This window comes from Marmota marmota, unplaced genomic scaffold, assembly GCF_001458135.2.
Source record: "Marmota marmota marmota unplaced genomic scaffold, marMar, whole genome shotgun sequence".
In the NCBI taxonomy this organism is placed as follows: domain Eukaryota; kingdom Metazoa; phylum Chordata; class Mammalia; order Rodentia; family Sciuridae; genus Marmota; species Marmota marmota.
This window is the reverse complement of record NW_025999961.1, coordinates 4,479,097-4,504,440: the sequence shown is the minus strand read 5'-3', so window position 1 is coordinate 4,504,440 and position 25,344 is coordinate 4,479,097. Positions and strand designations below refer to the sequence as shown.

Below are 25,344 nucleotides of genomic sequence, written 5' to 3'. Positions count from 1 at the left end.
AGGAGCCAGCTCAGGGCACCTCATTTTCAGCAGAGCAGGGAAACTGTACAGGCAAGAACTACTCTGCTGTATCCACAGAAATGGACTGATAGAAGGTTCATAACATAAATATGAACATAAATCAGTTTAAGGAGAAAACTGGGTTGAACAAAGTGACATGGGTAACTTTCCTGAAGGACTCCTCAGACTTTAAATTCAGCTTCTCTCTAGGCATGTTTTGAATGATCATTTTTTTTTTTTGTTTTAGAAAACATTGTATTTTTATAAACCTGAATTCTTTTTGAAAATGGTCAGTGATTTAAATTTTGGTCTAAAGACCTTATATTGTCTTTAGAACCAAAGTAGAGAACTTGGTTTTGTTTAGAGTAAAGGGTGTAGGACATGCCTGAACTAAGGATGCAAGGTTACTTTTATAGGTTAGTAAAGAATTTGGGTCCTACTTCAAGTCATAATAAAATCTTATGAATAATGACTATCCCACTAACAAACTATTTTATCTGATCATAGTAACATGTCTTCAACACATCCCTATGAAATTATTTTTCTTTATGATTCTTTGGTGATTAAGAGATGTAATTCTGGAGACAGAGAAACCTGGATTCAAACCCCAGAACTACTACTTCCTGGCTATGTGTAATCTTGGTTTCTTCATCTGTTATATGTGGATGAGCACCATAAATTGAAAAGCTACCTCTAAGCTGATGTGGAGAACATTTTCTTGCTTGACATATCAGATGTGACCTAGAGCTTATCAGCCCCTGGAAACATAGAATATCATAGACAAGACAGTCTGGCACAGTCACTGAAGCCCAAAGAAGCTATTCCACACTATGGAGATTAGTTGTCCTTTAGTGAACTGAAGATTTTGGGGAAGGGGAATTCTGCCACCTTGTGGTAGGAGTAGTTGATGGGAGGTTGATTGCTATCATCCCTAGTAGAATTCCAGCCCTCTCAGATCTTGGCCCACCTCTGAATTTATGAGATTCCTGGGCAACTGACTTAATTTGTGTCTATTTCCTCTGCTAACTTAGAATCACATTCTCTTTGGGTTTATTGAGGAGAAAGTGAGGGTGTCCAGAGAGCTTCTGTATTTTATGCAGTCCCAGTAGAAGAGAATGAACCAGCTTTAGTGGGATTGCATATTAAAAGACCTCAAGATACTTGTAAAATTTTCTATGTCTTATTTTTATAGGGCAAGCAGTTTATTTCTATCTGAGAGTTATGAAATCCACAATTTTTATAGGCTTGAGACTATATAGAAGGTGACTGAAGATCACTTTATAGAAACTGTTTCTGGATTTTTTTTTTTTTTTTTTGGACCATGTTCCTTCAAACTCCAGTTTGACTCCTCCAGTATTAGGAAACCAGAGAATGGAAGTCATCATGACTGGAAAAGGGAAGCCAAATCCGCTTTTCAGCATGCATAGAGTTTCTAGGCTTTAATTTTCTGTGCTCACGAAGATCACTTGAAAATCATGAGTTATATAAGACCCTAAGTTAGATAGGTTTTTCAGCTGTGGTTAAAAGTAATACAGATAACTCAGATATCCATTATTTGCTAATTAAATCAAGGGAAGAGCTCACTCTTCTTTTAGGAGAAAACTCATGACTCTGGTCCCACTCTGGAGACCCATTACGAGAGTCAGCACTTTTAGAAGTATGGTAATGTGGGGAAATGATGGTGACCGTTGCCTCAAGCTGAGCACAGAACTTCTTGCTCAGATAAGGCAATGATTTGGTGCAGGGAGAGGCACGGGTAGTTATGGAAGAATGGAAGAACCAAAAAAAAAAAAAAGCACAAATGGTTTTCTCCTTTCTTTTAGGTCTTCTGTTATCAGTAAAGAGAAAACCTCTATACAGGAGTCAACAATAAAAAGCAACCTTGTTGATAATAAAAATTTTGGAACACAAAATATTTTTACTGGCATAGATAGCAGAGATAGAGCAAAAGCAGAAGTTTTTACTAATGACACTGGGGTGAAAAGGTCCACTTAGTAGCACATTACAGGTAAAATATCTAAGAGTCATGGAAACCAGGATCCTGACCTATAGGAGGGAAGTCTTTTAGGCACATACTTTAAGCTATAGTTTCTTATGCCACAGAGATGTCATTACCTTCCATTTGCCTTTTTTAACTTTGATTTCATTCCTTTCAGTTCTGATCTTTTAAAAAAAATTCTGCAATACCTAAGCAGTTTATTGGTGAACATCTTAAGATATTATTTGGAAGTGTTTTTACTCACCTTTTTGAGGTTGCTAAAACTGCTTTGCAAGGATGTTTGATCCTTCTGAGACGTTTGCCTGGATCTTATCTTATGAAACAACTAGAAACAAGAGAAATTAAGGGACTTGAAAGGCCAGCCTGGTGGTAATTATAAGGTAGACTTCCTGAACTGCAGATGATCATTCTTTCTATTCCACTGTGCTGCCTCCACAGTAATGGATTAGAAAATTTTGTTTTAGAAAAGGAATGCTGAGATTGTTGGGAAAAAAGTCCTTTGCCCCTGAACAAGTGTATATTTGGGAAAAGAAACTGGCAATCAATTGCTCCTTACTTTGTTCCTTTCATATTCAAGAAGAAATTCAAGGAGAAATCTTACTTGAGCATGCATTATAAGATTTTTAAATTTTCCCCATCTCATCCATTTACCTGAACTAATATTAGGAGCTCAAAGACCATGTCTTAGTGATCAGAGTCTCACTAGCAACAACTACATCACTGAGTACTTATAGAAGTATATTTTGGTTCTTCGTTCAAGAAATTATTTGTCCAGCTATAGTAGTGAGTAGTGTTTCTGCTGTAGCAGAAGCACTTATCTACAAATTAAGGTCTTGTGTATGGACTGGTAGGCTTTCTGATAGCAGATGCTGGCTAACTCCCAGAATGCTTTAGATTTGGCACTTGGGATCAAGGTTCCCAGTAGCAATCCTGGCTAAAGGCACCTGTATTCCATTATCCTTCTCTGCAGCACTTATAAACTGGTAGCTTGGCCTGTCAATGCTAATTTTAGGCCTACCCGGAAATAGGACTTATATTGTTAATATTCTGAATTGACTCAAGTAGCTTTGTAAGAATCACTTCCATTCACACACCAAGCTGAAAGTGGATTTTCAGTGAGATAAAAACAAAGAACTAGAAAGATGCAACCAGTCAGACTCCATTTGGTGGCACCAAATTTAAAAGTTTTTACTATTTTGTGAGATCTGAAAGCCTAAAGATCTCCAAACTGACAAACCGACTTCAATAAAATAACAAAAAAGGGTAACACTATAAAATAAAATTTCATGGTGCATCTATTCTTACATTTGAGGTTTTAAATTATTTATTATTTCTTTTTTCTTCATAGTTAATGTAAAGTTGCTATTTTGAGATTTTAATTTTAATGTTTTATGATAAAGTGTTTGATGGTGAATGGTAAAATTTTATAACCTTGAGAAAGTAAGTTGGTACCTATGTTTGCTCTCCCCAATATTTTTCCAAAGACTTTATTTTTTATTTTTATTTTTTAGTTTTAGGTGGATACAATATCTTTATTTTATTTTTTATGTGGTGCTGAGGATTGAACCCAGTGCCTCACAGGTGCTAAGCGAGCACTCTACCACTTGAGCCATAACCCCAGCTCCGAAAGACTTTATTTTTAAAAAGCAATTTTAGGTGAATGGCAAAATAGAGCATGAAGTAGAGATTTCCCGTATGCCTCCTGTCCCCACACATGCATTGGCTTCTTCAGTATCAACATTCCCCCAACCAGAGTGGTACATTTGTTAAAGTCACTAAATATAACCATTAAGTTCATGGTTTTCATTTCGGTTCACTCTTGTTGTACATTCTATGAATTTATATATATGGACTTGTATCCACCATTACAGTATCATCCAGAGCATTTTCACTGCCCTAAAAATCCTCTGGGCTCCACTGAAGAATTTAAAAATTTTACGGTTTTGTGAAATTTCGAAGTCTTAAGAAAATACACTAGAAATGTTGAACACAATACAATCTCATATAAAATTGAATTCTCACAGGGAAACTATAGATAAGAACCAAGCTACTTTCTAAATTTAGTGAAAATGAGCAATCTGGATAAACAACCCCAAAATTTTACATTTATTCTAATTACCTGAGCTAATGTACCTTGACATTTTTGAGAGGAAGATCAAATATTTTCCTAAGCCTCTGTACCAAATTAGAAGGAAAAAAGAAATTCAAGCCCAGATCAAATAGATGAAACAGTTCACATATCCTGAATATTCCCAGCTTTACAAATTGAGAGCCAGTACTAGTATATATTGATCAACAAACTATTCATTTCAAAAAGAAAACCTGCTTTGGGGCTGGGGATGTGGCTCAAGCGGTAGCGCGCTCGCCTGGTTTGCGTGCGGCCCGGGTTCGATCCTCAGCACCACATACAAACAAAGATGTTGTGCCCGCCGATAACTAAAAAAAAATAAATAAATGTTAAAATTCCCTCTCAAAAAAAAAAAAAAAAAGAAAAAAGAAAACCTGCTTCATTTACTCTGATTATCAAAAACTTAGGCCATGACTGAGATATGAATACCAGAAGCACTTATAACACAATAGGCAGTGTTGCTTTTGTATGTCAGGTTACAAGCACCCCCCTGGCAGTCATGTAGCTCTAAATGATTTCCCACTCCATCCAGGGAGGAACAGCTGGAGTCCTAATCAGAAATGCCATAGGCAACTGCTACAGGTATTTCTGTATTCTGAACCAAAGCAAATTACAAATATAATCAAGGAAAAGAAAAAAGAAAAAAAAAAAAACCACACTTCTCCAGTTCCTCAGGATCCAATAAATTTTATTTCCAGTGATGAGAGACAGGGAAGGGGAAGAAGGGAAGTTGTTGAAAATTCCACATGCTACGCTTTCAGCAACTGTAACTATTTTTTATTAGAACTTCTTTTAGCACCACAGAAATTCTATGGCTTACAATAAAAATGATTGTCGTCTGATTTTTATGAGAAAAATCAAATTTAACAGATTTTATTATTTTGAGGCATTTCATCAATTCTAGGTGGAAGCACATCAAATAGTGAATAAAATTTTTAAAAGACTGCTTACCCATTCATGCTAAGTACAATTTTACTAAAAATGAGATAAACTTCAAAAAAGCAAAAATAAAATTATTAAAAATAAGATTATATTCTTCCATATGCTACACATAAATTTGTAGTCACCAGCGTCACTAGCTCTGCCTGAGGAAACCCTCTCCCTAGAAATCTTACACTAGAGCTAAAACAAAGTGAAAACTTTATTTCACCAAATAATTGCGGCAGATTTTTTTTTTTTTTTTTTTTTTTTTTTGCAAAAAGGTGGAGTGTGACCATTATGTGAAGTTTTAAAAAATTGTGCCTGTATTACTTATTCATTTATTACTAAACTGTCTGGTACAAGTTTAGAATGCACAGAAGAATACTCATGAATATGTGTTAATGCAGTGGCAACCATTATGGAGTGAAATACGGAAATCCCTAGGTCAAATAAAACACACACAGAAAGACAATTTTTTATTAAATTGGCACCTTGATGTTGATGATTTAATTCTAAATAACTGAAATGATTCTAAAATAGCTAAAAACACATAGATAAAAATGATAGCTTTCAATGTATAAAAATTATCCATCCTTCCTTATTAAATCCATTTATACATATGGGCAGTGTTTTCATAAATGTTAGATTGAAATAAATTTAGAGTTAAGTAAGCAGAATTAAACAGTAATCAGTAAAATGCTAAAGATAATCTGAAAGTGGAGTTTCTTTCATCAAACATTTATTGAATGCTTATTATTATCCTAGTCACTGTTCAAGTATAGAACAAATCAGTGAACCAACCCCCAAATAACTACCCTAATTTTAATTTGTTTTTAAGGGTGGGTCTAGTAAAAACTGAAAACCTCTTAGACAAATTCTAAAACTGCTATAATACAACCTTATTTTAAATATAAGGGAAAATTACAGACCCTGAAATGTTAACTAATTAATTTCATAATTATGTTTTAGATTTTCTGTTCTTGGTGTTTAAACAAACAAAAAATATTCTAACATTTAGTAGAGTCATTCATTTCCTTCTTGAACACATACTAACTACACTTTACAAAATTTTAACTTCTTGTGTAGCAGCAGAGCATTCCAAGATTGCCTGGGAGACTTGCCAGTTAGGTAAGTCAGGTACTGACCCTGGGTTACATCAAGAACTGTGTATGTGACTAGGAAGAGGTGTCTGCAGCGGTTCTGAAGGAGCCTGTTGCAATACTCTTGGACTTCTTCTAATACTCTGGGGTCTGTTTTAAGGTAGAGCATTCCACAGATGCCCTTATGGATTACTATCATTCTCTGCTTTCAAAAGTTTGGAGCACTTTTACTTGAGGGAGGAGGTAGTCATGATGACTGGCATTAATGCGTAAATGCCAGGGAGGCTAAATGAATCCTGTAGTGGGAGGACAGTTTCCCCTCCCCATGAAGAACTCTTACATCCAAAGGTTCAGTGGTGCTAGTCCATGACTGAGAGACATTAAAATGTTGTTACCTGGTTTATTAACAAAAACAGACACTTTATTTTAGTCATGTATTTTATCTCTTAAAGAACAGATAATTTTAGCATTATATTTTATTTTAAATACAAAATCATATAAAATATTTCAGTTAAAAACTACCCAGGAAAGTACAAAATAACTTAATAATTGGTTTTATATATTTTGGTTTGGTCAAGAAGCTATTACAGGCAAGTGGAAGGTTCCTATTAAACACTTATAATAGTACTTCCTGTTCCAAACAGTTCTGAGAAGAAAATCTATAATTCTGAAGACTGTTTTATACCCTGCTCTTCAAGAGACATACTTGAAACCATTTGAAGAACTATTCATACTGGTTTGACAGTGCTTCAACCTCAGAATTTTGTGAAGAAATCACATGTAAAAGTATCACCTCTAGGGGGCTAGGGTTGTGGCTCAGTGGTAGAGTGCTTGCCTAGCCCATGTGAGGCACTGGGTTCCTCAGCCCCACATTAAAATAAAATAAAGCTATTGTGTCCACTTACAACTAAAAAATAAATACTTTTTTTTTAAGTATCACCTTTTTTTTTTTTAAGAATCCTTCAAAACAGTGGTTTTCAAATTTTGGCACTCATCAGGATTTCCTGGGGGAACCTTGTTAATGTAACTTCATTAAAATAAAACCTTAAGTCTATTAAGCATTCTACTTAAACAGAACAGATCATAACTTATTCACCTTGACTCACAATTATTCCCATGAGTTCAAAAGATAGAACCACAGGATAGTCCAAAAAGCTGGATAGTCTATGTCTACATGAAAACATTTATTTATGAAATACATAACAACTGTTAGCCTACAGAGACCTATAGAAAATCCAACAAGAAATCATGAGTATTGTACTCAAAATGAGAACATAATCTTTCTTAAATATACACATAAACCTACTGAATTTTTATATTCAAGATTCAGGAACTTCTTCATCAGGGCAACAGTAATATTCTACAAAACATATTTGTCCATCTTCATTTCTAATCATGTACTGTAATGAGAGGAATCCCCGGTTATCTGTCCGAATAGATACCTTACAAGATAAAACTAATGCCTTGGTAGAGGGTTTCAGTAAAGAAATCTTGTATCTGTAAAGAGTAAATAAAAAGCTATTATTTGGATACACTTATCATAGTTTTCATTAACTCTAAGTAATGAACAAATTTAAACAAGAACTACTACTAAGTAACAAATATAAAATAAAATTAAACATTAGTTAGGCATGATGGCACAGATATGTAATCCCAAAAGCTCAGGAGGCTGAGGCAAGAGGATGGTGAGTTCAAAGCCAGCCTCAGGAAAAAAAAAAAAAAAAAAAATGAGGCATTAAGACACTCAGTGAGACCTTGTCTCTAAATAAAATAGAGCTGGAGATGTGGCTTAGTGGTCAAGTGCCCCCGACTTCAATCCCTGGTACCCACCCCCTCAATCAAATACTTATCCAGTTTGCTAATATTTTGTTATTTTTATTCACCCACACTTATTCTTCCAAACCTCCAAGTAAATTCAACCCCCTCTCACTCGTTTTTTTTTAAATACTATGCAATTTTATTAACAGTGTCTAAGTCAGGTATTTTTTGTTGATAGAAATTTGGTATTTAAGCTGGGCACAGTGGCACAAGCTTATAAAACCAGCAATTTGAAAGGCTTAGGCAGGAGGATTGCAAATTCAAGGTCCGCCTCAGTAACCAAATGAGCCCTTCAACAACTTAGCAAGACCCTATCTCAAACTAAAAAAATTAAAAGGGCTGGGAGTATACCTCAGTGGTAAAGTGCCTCTGGTTCAAACCCCCACCCCCCTACAAATAAATAAATAAACAAGTATTTCATCTTTATCACTAATAACAACCTCTATATTAGGAACTGACCTGTTAACCTGGGTCTGATTACAATGAAATGCTTCCATCAAATCAGAATCTTTGGGATAATCAAGGTGGGAGCTTCCTGCATTTCCAAAAGTAGATAACCTATAGTAGAAAATGAGCATTTACTCACTGGTCCAACAATAAGCAACATTCAGATCCAAATAAAGAAATCATTTCCTCTAGCAGCTCATACTTACGGTGAAAGAGACATATATAACAAATATTTATATCATACTTTAAGAAGCATCATAATAAAGGTTCCCACAGGATGCTGTGGGAGTACAGGTAATTGCAACTAATAACTAATTTGAAGACAGTCACATCAGTCTATACATCCTACTCTGACACTGACTTTTCCTTATCCGTAAACCTAGAAATACATAACAGAAATGAGAAATGGAGTATGATGGAAGACCTTGATCTAAATCAATTGCAATGTTTGGGTACCATTTCCCAATCTTTATTGTCACAATGTTTTTCTGCATCTTGGACTGCTCTTGAGAGTTTTATGGCTTTCCTTCCTTGGTAACATTGCAGCTATATTTAGGCAATTTAAAATGTTTATATGTTGATTTAATTTGTAAAACTTGTTCAGCATTTCCTATGGGTCAGCACATTGATAAGTACAACATGAGCACAGTGATCAGACCTCGGTGTAAGTTTTCCCCAAGCTCCATCTCCACTCCACATCTTGTCGATATTGCTTTTCCCAGGATCCATCTTTTCTATCTTTTTCTAACAAAACCTTTCTCTGAATGTCTTGTGCTTAGGCATCATTCCAGCAATGACGACGATTTTCAAATCTAAATTGCAGTGTAGACTGATTTCCTGAGTGCTGTACTGCTGGTACAGCAGTGTCACAGGCACCTCAAATTCTAACATATCCAGAACAAAAATTTTAACACCCACCTCCCCACTAACAAACTGTTTCCCACGCTGGCAATGAAAGATGCCATGATTCATCTAGTTACCCATGCAGACAGAGGCTATTTAGAAGGGGAGCCTCTGTCATACTGGTTAACTGGCTTTCAATGATTAACATTTTGGTTACCATTTTAACATAGCTTAAGCCAAATTTTTATCTGCCTAATGCCACTAAAAGGACCTGTGATTCTTTGAAACTTGACACAAAAAGAGCGTATACCTTTTATTCCATTTGGATTTAGTTCTTTTACTCTTCAATATTCTGAAATGTTTTAAAAGAGAATAAATATTTTGGGGCAGCTTTATCATTTTAACATTGTATTCCTGCTGGAAATTACCTTGGCCATTGCTCTCTGAGTGGTATATTCATGTGCTATTTACTCAGGCATTTTTGAATATTATTTTGGTACTCAGTGGTCTGCAGTTTTGTTCTTTCTCTGTTGTTTGACATATTTTCTCTTTACCTTAATTTTAAGCCGTTACTCCCATAATCTTAAAAGAGATATGTATATGTTAAGTACTCAACAGATACTGAGTAAATAAACCATATATCAGAAATATCTATTTTCTTTTGCATCCTGCACTAAAAAGAGAAAAAATACCATATAATACAAATACATTTTCCAAATATTTAGACCCAGTTTCCCTCATGTTGTGGTCTAATCTACAACAGTAAATAGTAACATAATGAAAAGGCCACTAGATTATGGATTAAGAGAGTCAGCTTTTCATCTATAAACCAACACAACCAAATATGAAATCCTAACTTCTTAGGTCTTAAGTTTCTAAAGGTCTAAAATTATGAGGGAAGAACAATAGTTCCCTAAAGTTCTGGAAGTTCTAGGAACTTGGGTAATAAAAATTCTGCAACCTCAGCAATGTGTAAATGGAGAAAGGAAATACAGACCACATGAACCATAACTTCTCTCAAGTACCTGAAATATGGCTTATCAGGAGACATGGTGATTTGGAGGACCTCACTTGTCATATCCAATTCAGAAAATGCTTCACGGAGCCCTTCTGACTGCAGAATAATTTTATTAATAACATTGGTGCTACAGAAATCAAAATCAAGAGTCTCCTCGGGCTCCTGAGTATTGATTTTGCAGACCGTTACCACTCCTCCCTCTTCCAGAAATAACATCAAAGGGTGACCATAGCCTTGGTAACACATTCGAAGTGCAGTTAAAGTCCCTGCAACAGAAAGAAATCATACTTGGTTTGTCTTTATGGCTCTGTGTTCAGCTTCTCCTCCAAATGACAGACTAAATTCCTTAAGAATATTTTCTGATTTATTCTGCCAAATTTCTATCATATGCGTATCTCCTTAAAAGAAATTATAATCTGAAAAATTGCAAGATTGGGAACCAGAGCAAAATTAACTTTCTGAAATCAATATTAGCTTGCCCAAAATACCTCAGAAATAGCTCACTGATCATATGCACAAACACACACACCCATTTCAGGACAGAGAATCTACCCATGGACTAACTTGACAAGTAACACAATTGTTGCAGTATAGGCTATGCTATTTCTTGAAGGTTCAATTTCAGCAACAGTGCATTACTTTAATGTCTGTACTTATAATGTCAGTGTATTCACTCTTAAGAATTCTTCCAACTACTACTGGGAGATAGTCTTTACATTTCTTCAAATTTTAAGATGAAATTGGGAGAAAAGAGCGTGACTAATGATGGTATGAATTTTGGTATTCAAAACCATTAAAGGAGAAATATGATAAGACAGTTTAGCTTTTTCTCCTTACTGAATGAAAAGTCACTTAATATTGGAATAAGTCTTAATGGATGATTGTGACCATTGAAAAATGTATTGCCAACTAATTTTCTAAAAAAACAATGATTATGTATATTCTAAAGAACTTATATTTTTCTGATCATTCTGTATAATATTTTATGTTTTTATAAGGACAAATGAAATGGTTCACCTGGCATAGGACTTGATCCAAAAATAGATAAGCAGTCCAAAAGGACTGTTAAATTAATTCGAAAAGTAATAGACTCTTCCTGAACCACAAACTCTTGAAATATTTCAGCCTACAAAGAATAAACATGAAAATGGAGTTATATTAAAGAATGAAATATGAGGTAGATTCTAGTTTTCACTTTAAATGTTTTAAAAATTACAATATTGTGCTAATGCCATGAGGATTTCTGATTACTAAGGAGAACATCTTAGTTTTCTCAGTTATACCTATTAGACCACTACTCGATAGCTTAATATCAAAGGTGTAACAGTGATACAGATCCCATGGCAAAGCCTTGTGATGGGTCCTTCATTTCCATTCCTGGATCAAAACCTATCTCCTGTTCCTTTGTCTTCTTTTCCTGTTTATCAGCATGGGTAAGATCACTTGGAAAATAGATAATTTTATAACATATGCATTAGTTTTCAGTATCTTTTGGGGAACCATATCTTATTTATTTCTCCATCTCTGAGGCCATACTGTGCACTTCAGTGTTCAGAAACATGCTGAACTGAATCTGATCCATATAATTATTACTTTTTAAGGACAGATTGTGTTATCACCAATAAAAGTAAAAAACATCTTTTAATAATAGGGAGGTAATAATAATGTAATAGTAAAGAACAAAAAACATTTTCATCCCAAATCAGCTACTTACCAGCTATAAGACTCTGGTAAACTGCTTTTATTGTGCCTCAGTTTCCATGTATTTAAAATGGGAATAATAACAAAGCCTACCTTATATAGGTGTATTGTGAGGATTAAAGGAGTTAAATACTTAGAAGAGAGTGTCCTATAGTTTAGATTAATAAACCAGTCACTATTAACCATTATCTCTGAAAGACAAGATAGGAAAAGAATTTGTTACCAGAAGATTTAAAAAAATAAAATAAAATAATGACATTTTGTTCTCTACTTGAATTTTGTCTAGTGAGACTTTCTGAATTCATTAAACTGGGTGAAGAGTATGTCACAGGCTTCACAGGTGCCTTTTTCCCATACCTGAATAAAAGCATTTGCTTGCACACACTTTGCATTTTCCACTGTAACCTTGATTCCATTTTTAGTAGCGAAACATGTGGCAAAGTCTTTGAAATGAATAGCTTTCAAGATAGTAGAGAGATTCCTGACGTTGTCAAGGCTGGCCACTAAGCTGTTCTCATTCTCATCTTGGATCTGTTGGGTTAGGAGGGGCATGGTCCACTGCTCATTCGGCCCCGAGGGTAAGCTCTTGATGTTGGGGCCGACACTGCACCCGAGGATCAGGAAACGCCTGAGAGAGTCAACAGTAAGCCGCGTCAGCGCAGGCAAGGCCCGGCGATCCCTAGCCACGCTGGTGCGGGCTGGAAGGGCCCCCGGAGCTCAACTCGACGGATCAGGCTGAGCCCCGCCTCCGCCACTAAACCGTCCCTTACCTGGGTGGCGGGGCGGGGGGAATTACTAATCTCTCAGAGCTACGGTCTCCTCGTCTTCGGTATGGGGCCAGAGATATTTGAAAAGTTGCAAACCATGAAATAAACAACGGATACAGTAACTGCATTTGGGGTCGGTTCCACAGTCAAACCCGGATATACCCACAGAGCTTGTTTAGAGCCAGCCGCCGAGCGTCAGCCTCCGAAGACTCTCCAAAAACCCGTCACCCCATTCACCAACCCACAGAACACCCGCCCCTCACCTGTGGAGAAAGCCCACGGCACCGAAATCCTACCTTTGCGGTAGGTCAGGGGCCTGAGAGCTCTTCCCAGCCAGGAAACCACGAAGGAAGAAAAGGGAATCCCGCCACTCTTCAGATCCGCTTGACACCTCGGCCACCGTCACCACAGAGCTGAAGGAGGCCTAGAAAGCCGAGACCGGAAAGAGGCACCATAGAGTGGAATAGGACTGCAGAGCCCAGCGCATGGTAACATAGAGACCGGAAAAAGGAGCGAGCGGCCGGCCCGGAAGTAGAGCTACGGCGGTGAGGCAAGATGGTGGCAACCAAGAGGAAACGGCGTGGGGATTTGGCGGTTCAGGCGAAGAAGCCAAAAAGAAACGAAAAAGATGCCAAATCTTTATCTAAGTCGCCCGTCAAGGCAGAAGAGGTGGAGGAAGAAGAGAAAGACCGTATCCCAGGTCCCGTTTGCAAGGTAGAAGAGCTGCTCCGGGGTTACACCTGCGAGGGCGGCTCCATGCGCCTTCTTTGGGGCTAACTACAGTTCTGCTGTTTCCGGAGTATCCCGAGTTTTACCCCGGAGCGGTCTCAATGGTCCGCTGGGCTGAACTGGGCATTGTTTACTTCTAATCCTGGCGCACGTGGCCGTCTTCCCGGAGGCGGCAGTCTGTAGATTTCTTACCCAACTCAACGGGGTGCTCAGTTTTAGCATTCTGTTTTCCAGTTACTCAGGCTTTTTCTAGCAAAATGCTTTTACTTATTTATTTCTTGCTATAGGGAATATATTTTCCTGTGGTTGGTATTTTCATATCCGCAATAGTCAGCCAGTGTTATTCAGGGATCCTGAAGCGTGTTATCTAAACTGGGATGTTTTTCTGGGGATTGACTCGGACTTATTTGAACAGGTGTTTAATTCAGGAATGAAAATTAGGATAGATAGCATGAGTTTTGTCTGTGTTCAACAAACTTTTTATTTTGGTACCAGGGATGGAACCCAGGGGTGCTGAACCATTGATCAGTATGTCCCCAGCCATCACCGCCCGTTTTTGGTCTCGCGGAGTTACCTAGGCTGGGTGTCAACTCAGCCACCGGAGCCGCTGAGATTACAGACAGGAGCCACCCGCTGGCCTTTCACAAACTTTTAATGTGCCTTGTAGTGTACGAGGTAGGCTTCCCCTGGCATTTGATATTGCAAAGATGACTAGAACGTGACCTTTTCCTGAAATTTTGGAATTTAAAAGGAAATTAAGAATTCATAGAAATTGATAGATTTTATTTAAAGGAAAATGAGCACAAGTTCTAGTTGGAGTTAACTTTCATTCAACTGAAAGCTCCTTGAGCCAGGTGGAATATTGTGGAGACAAGGATTGTCTTTATTAGTTTCAGTGTTTTCTGCACCTAGCAGAGTACTCAAGCCCTGACCCTGTGTGGTATGATGGCAAGCTCTGGGAAAAGAGTGACTGTAAGGAATGAAAGAGGAGTGTGAATTAATAGCCCCTCCCTATTAGTAGACAGTGACATCCTGTGCTGTTATCTGCCCGTTTCAGAGGATGAAAAGACTTTTTGGGAAAAATAAGCCAGAGAAAAATCTGGTAGATTTTCAGTAAATGTTAGTGCTCTCACTCTTCCTTTAAGGAGCTGGAAAGAAATATGAAAGAATCTATGGCCTTGAGTTATGCATTGTGTGAAACACTGGAGCCAGAGCTTATTTTTATCCTAGGATAATAAGATAGAAATTATGAGACTTAATGTTGAATTGGATCTTAAAGGGTAACGTTTTTTGTTTTGTTTTGTTTCTTTGATTTTGGGGGGGTACCAGGGATTGAACTCAGCGGCACTTGACCACTGAGCCACATCCCCAGCCCTAAGACAGGGTCTCACGATGAGTTGCTTAGCACCTTGCTTTTGCTGAGGCTGGCTTTGAACTCCTCCTGCCTCAGCCTCCCAAGCTGCTGAGATTACTGACTTGCACAACTGTGCCCATCTTAAAGTGTAGGATTTTGATGTTCAAAATGAAAGGGAACAGTCCAAGGGAAAGAAAAAAGAACTAGCCAAAGGTGTTGAAGTGGGAAATACTGAAAATCTAAAAGCAGAACCAGATTGAAGTGTAGGATTGATACTGGTTGTAAAAAGTGAAAGTTTATTTTAAAATACAACTTTAAAGCTATGTCATTTTCAATTTGGAAAACTCTGGGAGATGAGATTGTGATTCCAACAGTGTTTTGAACTGGCTAGTCTGCCATATCTATTGGAGGAACTTGTTTCTGGGAAGGTTAGCCATTTAGGAGATTTGCCCTTCATACAAGGTTAAAAGGATCTAAGTAAGGACACTGTAAATGAGAAAAGAATTAAGATCTGTTGCAAAGAGAAATTAACAGCATTCAGCAATGCTGATAATATAAGAAAATAAGTGCAAATGGAAGGTTCAGAGTCTGGGGGACTGAAATGATGATAACATCAAAAAAAGAAATGGCAACGAAGTTTACTAGATTTAAGGGATAAGATAATATTATAGTATTGCGAGTTGAGTTTCAGGCTTTAGTCAAATACTTGGGTTATTAGGGCAAAAGAGAGTTCCTTTCTGTAGAGAATATAAGAATAAGTTCTCCAATGGAGAGAAAAACAATTTAACAAAAAAGGAGACTGAGAAAAACAAAAACTTTAGAATTTTGGGAGGAGGAATTGAAAAGAATGAAAATGAAGAACAGAAAAGTAAAGAAAGAAGGAGGGCATTTCTGGGTAGCAGATGTGCTCAGTAAATGTTATTAAGAGATTGAAAAAAAGAGTTGTGAATGTTTGGCTTACTATTTTTAATTTGTTTTTTGTTTTTGAAACTGAGTTTCACTTTGTTGCCCAGGCTGATCACTAACTGTTGGACTCAAGTGATCTTCTGCCCTGGCCTCCTCAGTAGCTGAAGCTACAGGCATGCACCATCATACCCAGCTCTGGAAGCTTTTAAAACTATCTTTAAAAAACAAGATGCTGGGGGCAGTGGCTCTGTGCCTGTAATCCCGGCAAGACTCCACAGGCTGAGGCAGGAAGATCACAGGTTAGAGATCAGCCTCAGAAACTTAGTGAGGTTCTAAGGATTTAGTGAGACCCTAACTCAAATTTAAACATAAAACAAACAAACAAAAATAAATAAAACGGAAAAGAGCTGGAAATGTGGTTCAGTGATTAAGCAACCTTAGGCACAATCTCTGGTACCCCCCCCCCCCAAAAAAAAAATATATATATATATATATATAGGTTCAGTACAAGATTTAAGATCTTTTAACATTTTGTTTTTCTTTAGGGCAAATGGAAGAATAAGGAACGGATTCTCATTTTTTCTTCTAGAGGAATAAATTTCAGAACAAGACATTTAATGCAGGACTTGAGAATGTTGATGCCTCATTCTAAAGCAGGTGCCTTTATAGCAAGTATTTTAAGAAATTGTATTTATAAACTTGCATATTTATATATTTACAGTTATTTATGTATTTTCTCTTCATTTGTTCATCTGGTTAAACAGAATGAGAGTACCTCAAAAGTGTATCCTCAAGTAACACAATTTATTAAATGAATATTTCATAAGAATCTTTATAGAAATCAATAGATGTTCACTTTCTTACATAGGTACCCTAACATTGAAACATTTTTCAAAACAGTCTAGGAATGTCTTCATTACAATGCTTTGTGTCTGTGTTGGGAGATGCTTTTGGTTTTAATTCTAGGTAATAGCTTGGTCCTTTATACCAGTGCTACTTAAACTGGGGTAGGCTTTAATGTCTTCATATCTCTGAAACTAATAAGAGAAATTCTAATTTGTATAATTTTTCTATGATAATCCAAAATCATTTTTTAAAAGTTTTCTTTGACAACTGTGACTTGATATTAAAAGATATTGTCATTGGTTAATATTTTTGCTCTCTTAAGTGAATGTTTTCTTGAATGGCTCCTTGGATATAATCTTCAGTTTGGGAATTTTCCCATTTTTGAAAAGGGTTCATAGAATATAACCATTGGACCCCTGGCTTCTCCATTTGTAGATTCAACTAACTGCAGAATGAAAATATTCAGGGAAAAAACTACTGAATATATTCAGACTTTTTTTATGTCACTATTTCCTAAACAATATAGGATAACAACTATTAATATAGCTTTTACATTGCATTAGGTATTATAGGTAATCTGGAGATGATTTCAGGTATACAAGAGGATGTGCCTAGGTTTTATGCAGTTGGCTACATGGTTTTATATAAGGAACTTGAGCATCTATAGATTTTAGTATGTGCACTGGGTCCTGTAATCAATCGTCCTTGGATATAGACCAGTCCTACTTGGATACAGAGGGATGACTGTACCTAGAGCTTGAAAAACTGCTTAAAACACTGTTAATGATTCTTGAGGTCTAGTTTTTAATTACTTGTTTTCTTCATACTTAAAATGAATCAATCAAAGGTTGTTTATTCTCGGGTCTGATTATTTTGAAAATTAATTGTGAAAATCTCTTTGCCAAACAGTACAAAAACACCAGAAATTGTTTCCTAGGTAATATGTGAATTTATTGAAATAGCTTTGAAATCTTTCATTTACTTAGTTTTTTTTCTTTTTATAGATACTAAAATGGATCGTAAAGATAAGTTATTTGTGATTAACGAGGTAAGTTTAGAAACTATAGCAAAATATTTTAGAAAGTTTAACGATGCCTTATTAAAATATAAGTCAATTATTTGATGACTTTAAACTTGTTTTATGAGAATATTCAAATTTTTACACGTCAGTAACCTGTTATGTTTTTATAGTACTTCCTATATCTCACATTTTAGTGCTTCAGTATATATTATTTCTGAATTCTGTGTTTATTGTGTCTCAACAAGCATATTGAAATTTCCTGAAGACAAAGATACCTCATTTGCTTTCTTTCATAATGTCTATATTGTACAAAATTCATAGTAGATATTCATAAAAATTATCAACCAATCTGTATAAAATAAAATTAAAGTCACTGAATATTTATAGAAAATCCACATTATAAAAATAATCGTGCCAAAAAAGTGATATATGTGAGATTTGTTCTTAAATAGTATAAACTAGTAGTAGGTTAAAATATTATTGAAGATATTAAACCTGTATTTGAAAGAATAGTTTTCAAAATAATTGTTTTAAGATAGTTCTTTTACTAGAAAGCTTCTTTTATTTACTCATTTAGCACAAATTTTTAAATCTCTGCTCTAATATTATTCTGTGTACTACGGAATCATTGTTTACCAAAATACTACCCCTGCTGTTGTGGAGCTTACATTCTAACAAGGTGGGCCATAAACAAAATTTATAATTTCAAAGAGGGAAGAGAAAATTTATAATTTTCAAGGAGATAGAAGTAAAGCAACATATGGGTTTTTGGCAACTTAGCTAAACTGGAAAGGCCTTTCTGAAGGAATGCTGTTCAACTTAATATTTGGTAGAGTCTTAAGTAGAAATATGTGTGGAAGAACATGCTATGTAGAAAAAAAAAAAAAAAACAAGTCCAGAGGCCTAGAAGTGGCACAAACTTAATGTTATTTATTTGGAGACCAGTAATTTTATGATACAAAAGCATTGGGCCTAATATTTTTTTAAAGTTGCTAGGTTTAAAGTCTCAAGTAATTTATGAATATCATATGGGATAGCTTGAGTTTATGTGTATCAACATAATACAAGAGTTTGCTCTTGTGTTTTGTGTATTTCCTTAAGGGTTACTTTGTAAACCTTCAAGATGTTGAAGTACAGTTCAACTTGGAGTAGGTTTTACATGGTTTTGCTTTTCACCAATCCTATAATGATTTTATAGAACAAGATCATCAAGAAATGTGATAAGTATAAATGAGGAGGAAAAACTTGAATTTTGTGAACTTAAAATAAAAAACCTAAGAAGTTGAGGATAAAATAACCACTATAAAAGCATTGATTCTGTAAGGATGGTATATTCATAAGATTGATGCGTTTAATTGTGGTGTGCCTTATCTTTAGGGCATTTATTTTCAGTCTTTGTATTTGGAAATAGGACTATGGTTGGAAGAAGTACCAATAATCAAAAGTGAGACCAGTTGCTTTAAAATGCTAGGCCAAACAGAGTAGGATAGATACGTCTACCAAAGAGTTGCTCAGAAAACTCTTGAGATATCCTACCCAAGAGGAACTTTAAATATTTCTGGAAAGAATAAATTCACCTAGGTGTAGACCTTGGGGCCTATTAATTTGCTTAAATGTTTTTGGAGAAATTTGTTTGAATTGCACTAATTACATTCTCACTTGTATCATATACATTTTTCTGTACTTTGCTTCATTTAGGTCTGTGAAATGAAAAACTGCAATAAATGCATCTATTTTGAAGCTAAGAAAAAACAGGATCTCTATATGTGGTAAGAGGATTATTAAGATTTGCATTGAACTTAAATGGGCTTCTCTTTGTACCTCGTATGTAATAGAATCCTTTCAGTTTTTTACGTAAAAGAGGGGAGAATGAAGCAAACTCATTTGATTTCACAAAATTTGAAGCCTTTAAAGAAAATTTAATATTTCAATAAGCATATTATGGTATCTTCGTGAATAGGTGGTAAGCATATACTATATTCTAAATTCTAAAAGTTTTCCTCATATATTCCAGGCTTTCAAATTCACCTCATGGGCCATCTGCCAAATTCCTTGTTCAAAACAGTAAGTTAACTCAGTTTTATTTTTTAAAGAAAAAATTAATAATCATTTGGAATAATTGAGTCAAAGTTACAACTATTTTTGTTTTTGTTTTAATTTTTCTAGTTCATACCCTGGCTGAATTAAAGCTGACAGGAAATTGTTTGAAAGGTTCTCGGCCCCTTTTGTCTTTTGACCCTGTAAGTTTCTCATACAGTGTCTGATTTTCTTATTTGCATAGCTGTTTTTTAGTAGATATAGTTGTGTATATAATTAGGTTTAGTTAATATAAAGAACAATTTTAAGTTATGCATTCTACTACTGTCAAATAATATGTTCTTTTCATTTTTGTAGGCTTTCGATGAATTGTCACACTATTCATTGTTAAAAGAACTCTTAATTCAGGTAAATATCTTTCCTAGAAAGCATTTTTAGTAAGAAGTGACTGTCTTCCTTTGGACTTTTTTGTATGAGTGTCTGATACTAGGTATTGAATCCAGGGCAGCTCTACTACCAAGATGCCTAGTCTTTTTATAAGTTTCCCAGGTTGGTGATGAACTTTTGATTCTCAGCCTTCTGAGTTAAGGTCTTCCTTTAGACTTTTTATTAACTTACTTATCAAAAACATTTATAAAGGGCTGGGGATGTGGCTCAAGCGGTAGTGCACTCGCTTGACATGCGTGCGGCGCTGGGTTCGATCCTCAGCACCACATACAAATAAAGATGTTGTGTTCACTGAAAACTAAAGAATAAATATTAAAAAATTCTCCCTCAAAAAAAATTCATAAACGCCTTGTGATAAGTAATTAATGTGTTGTTTTTTTTTTTTTAAACTAGATTTTTAGTACACCCAGATATCATCCCAAAAGCCAACCATTTGTGGACCATGTGTTTACTTTCACCATTTTGGATAACAGAATATGGTTTCGGAACTTTCAGGTTAGCTTTACTTTGCTTTTAAATTATAGATTTAAGTAAGGTATGTGGGATTATTTGTAGACATAGAAAATGCAACCTGTAAGTCCTTTTGTTTTAAATAGTCTTATTTCCTTCTCAGAGGTTTACTGCAAATAAATAATTGTCTATTACTCATATTTTAAGTGATCTCTGTCTTCGTCTTTTCATGGTCATGAGTTAATATGGAGTGCAGGTTTGTTCACAAGCCATGGTATGTTTCATTTTTATAAAAAGGAAAATCTTGCTGGGTGCAGTGGCACACACCTATAATCCCAGTGGCTTGGGAGGCCGAGACAGGAGGATCACAAGTTCAAAGTCAGCCTCAGCAAAAAAGTGAGGCGCTAAGCAACTCAGTGAGACCCTGTCTCTAAATAAAATACAAAATAAGGCTGGGGAGGTGGCTCAGTGGCCGAGTGCACCTGAGTTCAATACCCAGTACTGCATTAAAAAAAAGGAAAATCTCTGGTGTAATTAGGGTTCCAAATTTTTGCTAAAGAATTTATGTAAAGAATACAAGAAAATATGTTTTTCTTCCAAAGGTTACTATCTATCCAGGGGGCAAGGAGGAGATAAGACAGACAAACATGACTTCTGTAGAAAGCATTCAATGAGAACTATTAGATGAGTCACACTGTGACTCATTCAGAAGAGGTGATTCTTGAAATCTTGAAGCAGAAATTTGGTAGAATAAGTCTGCAGAAAGATTGAGAAGTGAATGACAGCAGCAAGTACAAAATTTGAAACAGCATATGGACTCTTACCTGTGTGTTTTATATAAGACTCCTTGCAATATGAATTAAGTATATTCCATTCTTAACCTCTGAGGGCAGACATACCTGAACCAACATACAGTGTTAATGTTTGTGAGAAGCAAGATGTGAAACAAATTCAGATTAGTCAATTTTTTTTTTTCTTTTTTTGGTATTATGTTTAAACCCAGAGGTGCTTAACCACTGAGCCCTATCCCCAGGTGTTGTTTTTTTTTTTTATCATTGTTTTGTTTTTGAGACAGGGTCTTGGTAAGTTGCATTGGGCTGGCTTTGAACTTGTGATCCTTCTGCCTCAGCCTCCTGGGCCGATGAGATTATAGGCATGTCACTGCTTCCAGCAGATTAGTCAATTTTTAAAGATCATATTGAGAAAACATACGTATTTTTCCAGAACAACCTCCTGTAACTAGTAATAGATTTAGAAAATATTGATGATTTGGCACTTGCCGAGTTTTCTCCATGTCTCTACCTTAATTTTACTGAATATCAGTTGTTTTAGCACATTTGTAATGAGGGTATATCCAGTTTTGAGTTGTATATCCAAACCAAAACGAATCTTTCCCTCCTGTTAAAGATCATAGAAGAAGATGCTGCTCTTGTAGAAATAGGACCTCGTTTTGTCTTGAATCTTATAAAGATTTTTCAAGGAAGTTTTGGAGGACCAACTTTATACGAAAATCCTCACTACCAGTCACCAAACATGGTAAGCTTTTTTGTTGTTGTTTAGTGGTCTTCAGTGTACCAGAACTCTGTGACCAAAATAATTTCTTAAAGTAATTATTAAAACTGTGAAACCAGTTTTGGTTTTTGTTATGTATATACCTGTGAATTACTACCTTTTCTCATGACACTGGTGAAGGAACAGAGTTCCTAAGTGAATGTCTGCCTTATATAAAATGTTTATTACAAAACCACCTAATCTTTGTTGTTTCTAGCATCGGCGTATCATAAGATCTATCACAGCTGCAAAATACAAAGAGAAACAGCAAGTGAAAGATGTGCAGAAACTGCGAAAGAAAGAGCCAAAGACTATTCTTCCACATGATCCCACTGAAGATGTTTTTGTTACACCAGCTGAGAAAAAACCAATAGAAATACAGTGGGTAAAACCAGAGCCAAAAGTTGATTTGAAAGCAAGAAAAAAAAGGATTTACAAAAGGCAAAGAAAAATGAACCAGAAGGTGAACAGTGGGAATGCAAAATGAATCAATGGATAAAGATTTGTTTTTCAGTTGTTGTGTATTTATTTTGTATTGAGTATGTAAATACTTTTATCTAGGACTACCTTTTGTCTAATTAGTGTACCATTTAAAAGAAAAAAATCTTAAAAATCAGTGATGCTTATCATTTTCCAAATAAAATATCACCAGAACTCATCAGTTAACTTTTGTTTTTCTTGTCAGCTTATTTGATATTACTAAAAACTTAGTATGCTCAGTGGTTTAGGATTGTTTTCTTGGGTTAGAATTTTTAGTTTAGCAACACTGAAATTCAATTTATTTATTGGGTTCTTACTACATACAAAGGCTTTGGGCTCTTTGGGAGCATAGTTGCTAAGTAGTAAAATAGGGATACCCTGGTAGATAGCAAAGCATCTTAACTGAGCTTTGGCTCCTAGAGTCACCAATTAATGAAACCTTGGAAAAATTAACCTCTGATCTTTTTCTCACCTCAAAAGAGAATTCATTAAAATTTTTAAGTTTTGAGAATCAAATGAGTTAATACCTATGTTGAAAGCACTTTGTATACTACAATTTTGTTTTAGAAGCAATGGGTATAGATTATTTTTAAAACCTAGTCTTGCTGGGTGTGGTAGTACATGCCTGTAATCCAAGCAATTTGGGAGGCTGAAGCAGGAGGATCGCAAATTAGAGACAAACCTTACCAACTTAGACCCCATCTCAAAATAAAAAAGACTGGGATGCAGTGGTAGACTGCCTCTGGATTCAATCCCCTGAACTGCAAAAAACAAAAAGAAGAAAAAGTCAAGTACCAGAACATTTCTGGGCTTAAGATCTTAGAGACAGATTAGTAATGGGAAAAAAGAGTCTTCCAGTGACCATGGGACAGATAGAAATATTTATAATACATATACATTTTATAAAATTGAGTCATGTACATGCTGTCATCTATTTATTGGCTTCACATTGGTCATTTTCCCATGTTTATGTGTTTCCTAGCTGCATACTTGTACTTTATACCACAGCTATATAATCTGATAAATATGGTTGACCCCCTTATTGTTGAATATTTCAGTTTTATTACTTTTTCTGATTCAGGTGCTTACAGTGAATATTTCTACACATTAAGTGATGGTTTTTTAGAAATGGGACTCAAGTCAAACATTTTAAACAATATTTTGCTTGATAGAACATTCATTTCATTGCATCTTTTGCCAATGGTGAGATAATGTCAGAAAAAAAAGGTTTGGTTTTAAAAGTTAGTTTTTCTTTTGTGACTAGACTTGTTTTTCTATAGTAAGATTATCTTCTACAGATTTCTAAAAGTTCTTATATAGTAAAGTTATTTCTGTCCTATATTACATTTTCGTTATGTCTTATTTTGAATCTTTGGAAAGAGCTATTAATTTTCCATTATTTAATTTTTAATTTTCTGCTAAAGATCTTAGTTGTATGTTAACTATGTTACTTATCTTGAAATAGTCTAAATTAGACTAGTTGTACAAGTAATTCAGTTCAGAGGTTCACTTCTGTGGTTAATTAAGTCCAAATCTAGTTAAATGCAAAAAACAAGGTGGCCATTGGTTTATTTAGGCAATTATGGATAGCCTTGGATTAAAAAAATGAGACAGACTATTCAGGATTGTTAGACACCCACATCTCAGAAAAAGGTTGATCTTAAAACAAACTAACAATTTGCCAGTTTGAAGACACCTTTTTGAGAGATGCATTGTGGAGTTCAGGTAGAATCTCCAACCTCATATTTGTAAATGATCAATTTCCATATGAAAATGTTTTTATGCCCCAAATTTTCACAATCATTTATATGGATACTTTATCTGAGTGAACTCTGGAATGGATCATCTCCCAAATCCATGTTCATTTAGAAGTTAATCTATTATTTTCTTAAGACTGAAATTTATATTCAGGGTCATTGTCTTTAAAATTTCTAAACATTGTTATAGGCAAAAATAGGTCTCAGAAGGGAAAAAAAAGCAAGTGACTTCCAGATTTTGTACATGAAGGCAGATATAGTGGGAATAAAAAGAACCTCTCCCACCAAATCCATTCACAGGAGGGGAAAGGTCCCATGTTTCTTCAAACCTTATTGGAATATTTTTTTACAGATCTTCCATCAATGCAGAGCAGTTAAGCTAGTCAGATAACCCAAACCTTGTTGATTAAAAATTATCCCATAATTGCTTTCTTAATCTAAACCAATCTGGCAAGTAGGATGAAGCCAGACAGTAATCGATTAAAGTAATGGATGGATAGATCAGCACAATTCCATGTGTATTGGTTATTTTAAATGTGTTGATGTTTTCTTCTTAAATTGTTTGATGATTTATACAGTCTTCTTTAATGTCATTTCTCATGTATATTGATCAAAGTGAGTGGTAGCATAGGTTTTACCAAGTGGCAGCTGCCAAGAAGTGAATGTAGTTCAATGAATCCTGCCATTACATAGAGGAGACTTGAGCCAACCACTTGACTAGTGGAGCCCCATTTGCCTCATCTATTACAAAGGGGACTTAGTTGAGAAATAATCTGAACCCCATGATATTTTCGAGAATCCTTCCCATACCAACCTTGTCTCCCTCCCGCCTCAGCCCTCAAGCGGGCTGTCCAGTCAGTGTCACTCACCGTCTGCGGTTTGTGCCGCTCACAATGACACCCGCCGTGGCCCCGCCCACTGCCCGGAGGCCCCGCCTCCCACTCCTTCAGAGCCCCTACGAAGCCCCGCCTCCCTCCCCGCGGCTCTTCCCGGAATAGAGCCCAGCCCCCTCCCATGCGGAGCC

General features: G+C 35.7%; 2 protein-coding genes across 3 annotated transcripts; one reads left to right on the top strand and one right to left on the bottom strand.

Annotated features, from left to right (window-relative positions):
* Positions 1-6,534: 6,534 nt before the first annotated feature.
* Rad1 (RAD1 checkpoint DNA exonuclease) lies at positions 6,535-13,177 on the bottom strand. Of its 2 annotated transcripts, none has more exons than XM_015496372.2 (6): positions 13,039-13,177; positions 12,333-12,603; positions 11,292-11,400; positions 10,282-10,540; positions 8,426-8,524; positions 6,535-7,645 (listed from the first exon to the last, which is right to left on the bottom strand). In XM_015496372.2, exons 2-6 carry the CDS (start codon positions 12,525-12,527, stop codon positions 7,468-7,470), a joined length of 840 nt encoding a protein of 279 aa, XP_015351858.1. In that variant the 5' UTR covers positions 12,528-12,603; positions 13,039-13,177; the 3' UTR covers positions 6,535-7,467. The 2 variants fall into 2 exon arrangements, with proteins under 2 accessions (XP_015351858.1, XP_048658867.1); XM_048802910.1 differs by lacking the exon at positions 13,039-13,177 and adding an exon at positions 12,069-12,166 and having other exon boundaries at positions 12,333-12,475.
* An 89-nt stretch (positions 13,178-13,266) lies between these two features.
* Positions 13,267-22,749, top strand: Brix1 (biogenesis of ribosomes BRX1). Its single transcript, XM_015496371.2, has 10 exons — positions 13,267-13,456; positions 16,277-16,388; positions 17,582-17,625; positions 19,297-19,367; positions 19,613-19,662; positions 19,765-19,838; positions 19,993-20,043; positions 20,476-20,577; positions 21,940-22,068; positions 22,301-22,749. The coding sequence occupies exons 1-10, from the start codon at positions 13,298-13,300 to the stop codon at positions 22,568-22,570; spliced, it is 1,062 nt and encodes a 353-aa protein (XP_015351857.1). The 5' UTR covers positions 13,267-13,297; the 3' UTR covers positions 22,571-22,749.
* Positions 22,750-25,344: the final 2,595 nt, after the last annotated feature.